Source organism: Giraffa tippelskirchi, chromosome 6 (genome assembly GCF_054371585.1).
Source record: "Giraffa tippelskirchi isolate mGirTip1 chromosome 6, T2T-mGirTip1v1.2.pri, whole genome shotgun sequence".
NCBI classification, from domain to species: Eukaryota; Metazoa; Chordata; class Mammalia; order Artiodactyla; family Giraffidae; genus Giraffa; species Giraffa tippelskirchi.
In genome coordinates, this window is record NC_137280.1 from 115182086 (window position 1) to 115193168 (window position 11083).

Here is an 11083-nt window from a genome sequence, read left to right on the forward strand (position 1 = left end):
GTTTTACACATATATATATTCTTTTTTTAAATGTTTTTTCCATTATGGTTTATCCCAGGAGATTGGATATAGTTTCCTGTGCTACACAGTAGGACTTTGTTGCTTATCTATTCTAAAGGTAGTTTTCATCTACCAACCCCAAACTCCCATTCCACACCTCTCCTTCCCCCACATCCCTTAGACTAGGAACCATCCTATAAAGAATCATAGAGACTCAATTTCTCCCATCTAGAAAGTTTTTATTTAAAATATTTACATTTATTAGGTGAAATATAGATGAATATAAATATAGATGAATATAAATAATATACATGATACATAAATGAAAAAAGACTGTACCCAGGACTTAGCAAGCACTCAATAAAACACAACTATAACCAAGAAGAATTAAAAATAGAGTGAATTTCCTTCAAAGACTTCATAAATCATCAATAATTATAATAATAAGAATGCATTGCTTCCTCATGGCGCTTTAGATTTACATATAGTTATCCCAACAAAATCCCTGTGAGGTAGGGCAGTGTCATGATTCCCATTTATTGGTGAGGAAACAGTCACTCACAAAACGTGAATGACTTGCCAACATTATGCAAACAGGAGGTGGCAGCACCAGGCTCCAGATGCCCTGGTGTTCAGTGCCAGTTGCCAATCCTGCAGTGATCCAGCCCCTTCTTCAAGGCGCCCATCACCTCCCGATTTCTCAAGCTATAAATGAGAGGGTTGAGCATCGGTGTAAGGACTGTGTAGAAGAGAGAGACCACCTTGTCATGGCTCGGGGCCCGGTAACGCCTAGGCCTAAGGTAGATAAACATGGCTGCCCCATAGAAGAGGGACACAGCAGTAAGGTGGGAAGAACAGGTGGCCAGAGCCTTTTTACGAGCATGAGCAGAGTGCATATGGAGCACAGCCCCCAAAATTCGAGCATAGGAAGCCACAATGATGGAGAAGGGCAAGAGCAGCATGAAGACACAGCAAGCAAAAAGCAGGGAATCAAAAATGGATGTGTCTACACAGGCCAATTTCAATAAAGCTGGAACCTCACAGAAGAAATGATCCACATTCCTTGAGCTACAGTAGGGTAAGCTTATGGCTCCCACCATTTGTATCATTCCATCTATTATCCCAAAAGTCCATGAACTCCCAGCAATCTGGAGACAGACCCTCTGACTCATGAGGATGGGATAGTGAAGTGGGTGGCTAATGGCCACATAGCGGTCATAAGCCATGAGTCCCAGCAAGAGCCCTTCAGATCCCACGAGAGAGACAAAAAATCCAATTTGTATGCCACAACCCACAAAGGAGATGAACTTCCTGCCAGACGAGAAGTTGAATGCCATCTTGGGCACAATGTCACAGACCAACAGAAGGTCCATGAGGGAGAGCTGGCTGAGGAAGAAGTACATGGGTGTATGAAGTCGAGGATCCATGTAGATGAGACCGATGAGGAGGATATTCCCACAGAGGGCCACTGTGAAGACCACCATAACCACAGAGAATAGGGCAAAATCAGCCTGGCTATGAGAAAAGATGCCCAAGAGAATGAAGCCATCTACAGATGATTGGTTCAACCATATCCCCATGGTTCAGTTGTTCACAGTCACCTGAAAACATGGACAGAGAAATTCTGAGATTGAGAGACATGTCTTTACTTATCTCTGAATTATTCTTCTTCAGTCATCTGTATCTTTTGTAATTCATTAGAGCACAACGGTACATGCTTAGGGATATATAAGAGGATAGGAGCTTTCCAAGTGGCACAGTGGTAAAGAACCCGTCTGCCAATGCCAGAGATGTAAGAGACATGGGTTTGACCTCTGGGTTGGGCAGATCCCCTGGAGAAGGGCATGGTAACCTACTCCCGTATTCTTGCCTGGAGAATCCCATGGACAGAGGAGCCTGGCCAGCTAGTCCATAGCGTTGCAAAGAGTTGGACATGACAGAAGAGACTTAGCACAGCACATTCTTTCATTTTTCCCAAAACACAGATGATAGGATATTTGCTATCTCATAGAATTGAACCATTTATCTACATTTGTATGTATCCATACCAAGAAGAATAGAATCTGAGTTAGTTTACATGTCACAGGACTATTGGACAATCCTCTTTTAATAGGCAAAATACTGGCTTTCCCATATGGCGCTGACTCTTTTTAGCAGGACTAAATGGACTCAGTATACTATCTCTAGCAGAACTTGGACCATTGCATCCAAAGAGATAATTCATATATGGTACAATAAAGGAAAGTAATGGATACTTGAGATTTTCTTTATTTTGCTGAGCTCAAATACCTTAGAACCATTTTTAATTCCTCTGTGTCTTTTACATCCAAACTATCAGAAAAGCCTCTTGTCTATACTATTCAGAATATCTCAGAATCCAGTTAATGCTTATTTCCTCTACAGCTGCCTTGGTCCAAGCCACTATTCTGTCTTAGATGGACTCTTACAGGCTTCTAGTAAGTCTCCGGGCTTCTATCACTGAAACCCTAGAGTCTATTTTCATAACAGTTCAAATGAGTCTGCTTAAAATGTAAGTCATATAATGTAATTCTCTTGCTGAAAGTATCTCAATGACTTCTCAAATTAAATATGAGCCACCAGGGAAGCCCCAAATTACCCCAGATAAGGCCCAAATACTTAGAGTGGCACACAAGGGCCTACATGATACACACACAAACACGCACACTCATATCTCTGACCTCGTTTCCTACCATGTCCCCTCTGCTCACTGTGTTTCCTTGAATTTCCTTGGGCACTCCCACCTTTGGATCTTTGCATTTTTTCTCTTTGGAATGCTCTTTCCTCATATTTCTATCTCTCATCTGCTTCTGATTTTTACTCAAATGCCAACCTCTTAAGAGATACATTCTGTGAAAGTCACTAAAATTATAAACATCTTGCATTTTCAAGTCCTTTCTTGCTTTTGTTTTGTCCACAACACTTACACCATTCAACACACACAGGATTACATTTTAAAACTTTTATTGTCTGTCTCATCCTTTTGGAATAAGAGCATCATTTATCATTCACCATGACATTGGCACCCCCTAATGAGTTCAGCCCCTAATGGCTTCCTGGTTCATAGTATACCCTCAATACATATGTGTTGATTGAATAAAATAATCAAGGTGAAGTAATACATAGCTGCAACTTCCACTTCCTGAAAGTAGAGAGACTTTCACTTCAATTGCTGGAGCCCTTGTTCTTGACCTCAATATACTACTTCATTGCTATGTTTCTTCCTCTGAGGGATAGTAAGTGATACAGTAAGAACTATCTTGAGATATTTACAAAAGAATAGAATTTCTCTGCAAATGGATTACAGGGGTATCCAGGAGACATTGATTTAGGATATATTCATGTCTACCTTACCTCCTTGCATAGAGGAAACAAGGCAACCACTCAAGATACACTCTCTGTATAAAGAAACAGAGTAATTTCTAAAACTGGGATAGCCTTGCCCAGATCCACCACCATGGAGGTAGGCTCTGTGAGCTAAATTCCTACAGAACAGAGCACGTTCTACTCATGCCCAGAAAAGACATGCCCAGGTATCCTTGCCAAAAACAACACAAAGGTGTGATGGGAGGTCCTACTACAGGAGCAAATCACTGTTCCTATAGTCTTCAAATACCATCTTGGCCATATCAGCCCCAGACTGAATCAATCAACTGAACAAACCGGGTCCCATAGACCTCACACCAGAAATTCCTCCATTTATGCTAAGGACCTAATGTGTATATAATCATTTGGCTGCAAGTACCTTCAAAGACATACACTCTACACCTCCACTTTCCCACTCACCCACCACTGTATACCACAATATTATAGAGTTGATTAATGACATATAAGCTCACTTGAATTCTAATTCTTATAACACTCTATACTCACCTTCTCCATTTGGATGTTCAATGGGCTTATCTTACCTAAAGTGATTAGATAGAGTTTTGGTGTCCTCTGGAGAAACAAAACACCTGGTCTAACCTTCCCATGTAAATTAAGGGCAGGTCTGTCCAGTTTCTCAGGACACAACACATAGGTCATATCGAATTTCTCCTTCCCTCTCACATCCCAACATCATAAATCTCTGGTGGTTCTTTCTGCAAAATGTATCTACCCCTGACCGCTTTCCATTCTTGCCCATCCTACCTGGCCACACTGTCATCGCTGCTCTCCTGGACGATGATGGTCTCTAACTGAATTTGCCTCATCAGCCATTCCATCCCTGCCCCATCCTGGTCTATTTGCACACTGCACTGCAAGGCAGGAGACCTGGGTTGGGAAGAGCCCCTGGAGGAGGGCGTGGAAACCCACTCTAGCATTGTTGTCTGGAGAATCCCCATGGACAGAATAGCCATGGGGTTGCAAAGAGTTGGACATGACTGAGCAGCTAACCACTAAAGTGAACTCATCTCTGTAAGAATAAAAGACAAAATTTTTCAAGAATAAAGGAATGCTTTTATCAACAGACTTTCTATTACCACTCAGACTTTCTTTTCTTCTGTTCTCCCCAGAATCCCTATGACTCTGGTCTCGCCAGCATCCTGTGTTTACTCCCATCCCAGCCTCAGGGCCCTTAGTGCTTGCTCTTACCTATTCATGGAAATTTGATCGCACATAAGCTCTATCTTGTCCCTTCACCTACTAACTAACCTTCTAAGCCAGGGCTTCCTCAGATCTATTGGCAACTGAAATCCTCTCCTCCCCATTCCTTCCCTGCCTTGTGTTTCTCATAGCATTCAACACCGTCAGACCTTCTACATTTAATTCAAATAGATTTGTCTTCTGCTTTTCAACTAGAACCCATATCCCCCAATGCCATTTTTTCTCATGGGGGAATATCCAGCTCCTAGAGCAGTAACTGACATGTATTATGCACTCAGTAAATATTGTTGAATGAGTGATTGTAATATGCAAACAACTCAAGAAACTATCTTAGTATTCCACGTTATTCATTTCCTGCTCATTAATTTCATTCCTTTCTGCTATTTAGTTAATGGCTTAATTTTTTTCCTAGAAAGGACAGCATAAAAAAGCCACTTAGTATATAAAATATACATTGGAGGACAGGTTGACACTAAGTCCCATATCAGTCCTGTCTTTCCTGCCCCTTCACCCCTACCTCTCCCCATTCATCCTTTGTCCTCCTGCTGTAAACCACTATTCAACCCAGGAACCTAACACTAAGGCTCCCAATCCAAACCAAGAGAAAGAAAAAAGATAAAGATCAATTAGAAATTAAAGAAAGAAAAACAGAGAAATAGATCAAATGCAAAGAACTAGAAGAAATGTGGGCTCTGTGACAAACTAGAGATGGGATGGGGTGGGAGGTGGGAAGAAGGTTCAAGAGGGAGGGGACATATGTACATAGGGGTACTATGGCTGATTCATGCTGATGTATGGCAGAAACCAATACAATATTGCAAAACGATTATCCTTCAATTAAAACTAAACAATTTTAAAAAAGAAAAGGACTAGAAGAAAGACAGAAAAGACACATAACACTAAAAGGTATATGCCCACCACCAACTCCAAAAAAAAAAAAGAGAAAAACAGCTGAAGGAGACAGACAACAGCGGGAAGAAGAAATGATATTCAAGCAGAAATGTGAAATGACCAACAATTAGTAATAGGAACTGGAAAGAGGAGAGAAGAAGGTTGACAGGAAAAGATCCTCACTCACCTTTAAGTGGGTTCCCTGAAGGAAAAAAAATTCAGCAGATACGCTATGGCAGAGATTCCAGTGTCAAAATCATTTCATTGCCCTTTTCATATTTGTACTTACTGGGTCAGAGTACATAGGGAGGAGACCCTTCCCCCAGCTTTGACTTCCTTTCTCTGCCCCCACCAACTTCTCAGCCAGACTCAGGCTGAGGTATTGCCTGCAGCCTTCCTGTGACTCTCCAGCTCACACAGCAAGACTCAGACAGTCAACAGCTTCCTCTTAGTGTAAGGGGATATGGAGAAAGTGAACTCAGTCAAGGAGATGGTGGTGGGCAGATGGGGACAGAGTCAGGATCTGTGTATCTGAGCCCACCCTTTGACGCCAGTCCACCTTCCATGGGCTGCCTCTCTGCCCTTGTTGCAGAACTGTCTCCTGTTGCCTGTGAAATACTTAACACTGAACCTGAGTGAGGAAGTTAAAACTGTGAAGTCCCAGAGGAGCCCACAAATTCCAGCCCTGGAGAAGAAGCTCCCAAGCTTATAATTAAAGAAAACCAAATAGGGAGCTTGGGGACAAGACCAGAAGAAGGCCAGCGAGATGGAGGGAGGAAACCTGGCCATTAGACAGGCACAGGGCAGCCAGGGCACAGAAAGCGGGGCAAGTTTCTTGGCTCTTCAACCTCCATCACAGACAAATTCCACATTTCCCCAGTGACCCTGAGGTCTCTCATGGGGTCTCCACCTTGGCTTTCCTGATAGGCCTTTTCTGCATCCCACAGTCCAAACATTTTTTTTTTTTTTTGCCTTCCCATGAAGTCAATATACACTTATTGAGAACCCATGATATACAGAGCACTGAGTGGGCAGTTACACTTGAATCAAAGGTGGGGACTGAACACAATTCTAGCCCTAAGGAGTTTATAACCTCATGGGAGGGAAAGAAGAGCATTCATCTTCAAGAGAGTCAAATGGTGGCATGGGAGCTGGGTGTCATCCCAAACCTTGTCAGATCAGTGTCTTTCACAGTTTTTCTGTGAGCAGTCCTGTGATTTCATTATCATGTCTGTCATCCCAGTATAATCACAGACAGCACTTTCTTTCACTCTCAAGGATGTCCCATGTTTGATGATAAGTTAATAGTCACTTTTATTTTGTCTTTATGTCCTTTGAAATCAATTTTCAAAATGGTCAGTTCATTGGAAACCAAATTGCTAGGTCAATTTATGTTTTTTTTTAAACTCTTTTTTTTTTAATTAATATATTTATTTTAATTGGAGGCTAATTACTTTACAATATTGTGGTGGTTTTTGCCATACACTGACATGAATCAGCCATGGGTGTACATGTGTCCCCCATCCTGAACACCCCGGCTACCTCCCTCCCCATCCCATCCCTCAGTGTTGTCCCAGAGCACCGGCTTTGAGTGCCTTATTTCATGCAACAAACTTGGACTGGTGATCTATTTCACATATGGTAATATACACGTTTCAATGCTATTCTCTCAAATCATCCCTCCCTAGCCTTTTCCCACAGAGTCCAAAAGTCTGTTCTTTATATCTGTGTCTCTTTTGCTGTCTCACATATAGGGTGATCATTACCATCTTTTTAAATTCCATACATACACGTCAATATTCTTTAACTCTTTGAAGTATGACTGATTTTTATTTTATTTTCACAACAGTAATAAATACATTTTATCTGCCATATAAAACTCTTGGGGCCTTCAGTTGGAGGTTGATGCACAGAAAGAACAGATTAGATCAGAAGGCTGAGAGAAGGGGAATTGAAAAGATAGCTGGGAAGACACAGGGAGGTGAAGACAGAGAGACCTAGAAAAAATAGACCTCTGTCAGGCTACTTCTAGGCACAGTAAACTGGTTTTTGAAGAAATTCCATACAGCCATTCATACCCTTCTGCTCCAGCCTCCTTCTCTGTCATTGTCCTCAACCTGCTGACCTACTCTGGTTTCCTATAAGTACTTGAAGTTTTTCCACTTCCACATTTTTGCTCAAGTTAAACTTCCATTGGAAATTATTTTGTCTACTTTGTCTTTTCCTACTGAAACAATTTATTCTATAAAGACCCATCTAAAGCTCTTCATTACTATTCTCACCTTCCAAAAATTCATTCCACACCCTTTCAGCCTCTGTGAGCTCATACAGTGTATTGTCCATACAACTGTCAATTTGTTTTACCCTGTGAAATCTATTATGTTACTATCTATTTAAACTACATAGTGATTGGGTGAAACATGATTGCATACAACCAAAAACAGCTTTATGTTTAGCTAGGACCACCTTCATTCCTGGAAAATCCTTCACCACCTTTGATGGAGTCCAAGCTGATCCCAGGGCTGTCTGATCTACTTTCAGGTAGAAGCCTATCTCCACTTAGCTAATCAAGACCAACTTTCAGGTAGGCTAAGATCCAGCTTGATACAAGTCATATCTTAAATATCTCACAAAATTAAAAGCCTTTCCATGGCCTCTGCTCAGTTCAGATCTGATTGGGAGCTTGGGGACCCACCACAGGGAAGAGTGGAAAAGAAAGATAGCACTAAGTTATGTCCGATTTTCACGATCCCACGAACTATAGCCTGCCAGGTTCCTCTCTCCATGGAATTCTCCAGGAAAGAAAACTGGAGTAGGTTCCCGTTTCCTTTTTATCCTGCTCCTTTCATTTTGATACTTAGAGATCTTTCTTCCTTATTTGGTTCTCTAGGATTTAAGGGAAGATCCTGAATGTAGGGGGGCACTGGGGAACCCTGTTGGGTATACATCAGTGTCATCTGCAGTGAGATATCTAAAGTCCAGTGTGTGATCTATCTGCTTGTCTGTCTGTATGCCTGTCTGTCTCTCTCTCTATCATTCCTGCATGTTAATAGATGTTGAATGCCCTCCCCACCTTCTGAGAACTCTGCAGTGACAGTTCCCTGATAAGGGCAGACTGTCTCCAGTTGACCTCTTGTGACCCCCTCATTCCCTGACCCTGGCAGCTTCCTTTCAGTCCTTCACACAGACCCCTCTCAGAACAGAGTTTTATAAGAAGGTTTGAGATGGTGGCCTCACAAAATATCTACTTGACAAACAAAGAATCTAGTCATCTTGACTCTAGACTGTTGCTGCACTTTCTTTTTCTTACAAGCATGAGCTGCTCCATCTTATCTCACAACTTCAGAATTCTCCAAGCACCAATTCTACATTCACCTACATACACAGTCTCCCTGAGAAACACATGTCAACTTCTTCTTGGAGATCTGTCACCTGCAGCTCCATGCCTGGAGGCCCTTGAGTGTTTGTAGTTAGTGAGCCTCCATCCAGAAGTTGAAAAGCCAGTCCCCTTTCTAGGAGTGTAGCCAAGAAGGAGAACTTTTGAGTCCCCTCTCAATCAGGGAGCAGAGAAATAAAATGCCGCTGTAATCAAACAGAGTTAGGCTAGTTAATGTTTGATGCAACATGGAGAACAGAGGGGTCTTTAGTGAGAGAGTGTAAGAGGAGCTTGTTACAAAATTGTTAATGAAGTTGTCACACAAGGTAACTTCTGCTTTGTTTCTAAATGGTTTTCTTTTCATGTGAGACACACCGAATCCTAAGAAACACTTCAATCCTTGATCAGAAATGCAATCTCCAACTTTGACAGTAAATTTGGTCCTGGTGATCTCTGAGTGATGGATGCTGTATTCATCTGCTCAGGCTTCTGTGACAAAGTACCAAAGCCTGTGTGACTTAAACAACAGAAATTAGTTTTTTCATAATTCTGGAAGTACAAGATTTAAGTTTTTGGCAGAATGCTGCTTCAGGTGTAGGCGCTCCTCCTGGGTTGAAGATAGTGACTTTTTTCTCATGTGATCTTTCCTCTGAGCATATGCCGAGAAAGAATGAGCTCTCTGGTATCTCCTCCTAAAAGGACACTAATTCTAACAGATAAAAACCCCATCCTTTTGAACTCCTTTAACCTTAATTGCGTCCTTACACCAAATACAGTCATACTGGGGATTTGAACATTACTCATGAATTCTGGGGAGACACAAACATTCATTCCATTACAGACATCAAGGATACTTTTGACTTTGGTGTCAAATAAATGCTTAACAGAATTAAGCAAAATTAAATAATTTTTTCCATATTGAGCTTTCTATTTGTCAAAAAAATTGGAAAATCTGGACAAAATAAAAAAGAAATTTGAAAGCATCAGAAATAAATCAAGCCAGCCAAGACTCAGGGAGCAGAATTATAGAGAAAAGGAAAGCCTTTTAGCATTTAGCTAAAGTGAATTCAGTTTTATATGAGCTTTTCCTCTTGAGGTGTCTGCTGATCAATAAATAGCATAAGGTTCAGAGGGTGAGAAACTGAGCGTAAAACCGAGACTAAACGGTCAGGAGTTGAGTAGAGTTTTTGAGGTCTGATGTGCTGGAGATCCAAAAATAGGTGTTAAGGCTTAGCAATGAGGGAGTTATCGTCCTCCTCTAATAAAATTTTAAAAAGAAAAACGTTCTTTCAAGTGTAATGTTGTAAAGGACGTACACTACAAGCAACGGTGACCTAGGAAGAGATGAGCTCTCACAAAGACCAAAATACAGTTTTAAATCAGTCCAATTTTAGATCATATTAAGGTGATCTTCTCAACTCTAATGGTCAACAAAAGCAAATTCTCTTTTTAGAAAGTGACAACCTTCAAATTATTTCTACAGTTAATAAAATTACCCAGCATCTCAGAAGACAAGACCAAATAAACAAAAAAATTATTAATAGGCAATAGAAGCAGACATATAGGAGATTCAGGTGTAGGAGTTATAAGAAATGGACTTTGAAATAACCACTATTTATAAATCACATAGTGGAGAATTTTACTAGAGACTTGGGATCAAGTTTTAGAAAATGGAAATTTGAGAGCTGAAAAACATATTAAATAAAATTACAAACAAAATACATGCATTTACCTCCAGAATAGACACAGCTGAATATAGAATTCTATAGGTACCAGTAGAAAATATTCAGACTAAATCATAAAGATAAAAAAAATACTTAAAACAACAAGACTGCTCTAGTCTTTGGACCAGCCTCACCCAAGAGCAAGTGAATAACATCTGTAGGACAATCACACCCCTGCAGTCTAGGGACTCAGGCCACCCGTCAGCAGGCCAGATCGTGTTCTGAGACCAGCTGGGCCCTGGCTCCACTTATCACCAGGCTAACACAAGCTTTTGAACACCCAGACCCTACAGAAAGCTCTGTCAGGAACCAGCCCCAATAACCAGCAGTCTGATACCAGCCCTGGGGCCCCTGTTCCCTGCAGCAAGACCCTAGGATCCAGCTCTGCCTGTCAGTGGTCCAGCACTAACCCCAGGACCTAGCTTCACTCACTAGTGAACAGACACCAGCCCTAGGATCTCCTAGACACTGACTCTGCTCACCAGTT

The 11083-nt window shown here is 41.4% G+C and overlaps 1 protein-coding gene across 1 annotated transcript; it reads right to left on the bottom strand.

Annotated features, from left to right (window-relative positions):
• Positions 1-632: 632 nt before the first annotated feature.
• On the bottom strand, positions 633-1580 carry LOC145510577 (olfactory receptor 2V1). Its single transcript, XM_081502190.1, has one exon. The coding sequence runs from the start codon at positions 1578-1580 to the stop codon at positions 633-635; it is 948 nt and encodes a 315-aa protein (XP_081358316.1).
• Positions 1581-11083: the final 9503 nt, after the last annotated feature.

What these genes read in the sequence shown, in the direction of transcription:
- LOC145510577 (XM_081502190.1), bottom strand. Translation starts at nt 1,580, where the DNA reads ATGGGGATATGGTTGAACCAATCATCTGTAGATGGCTTCATTCTCTTG.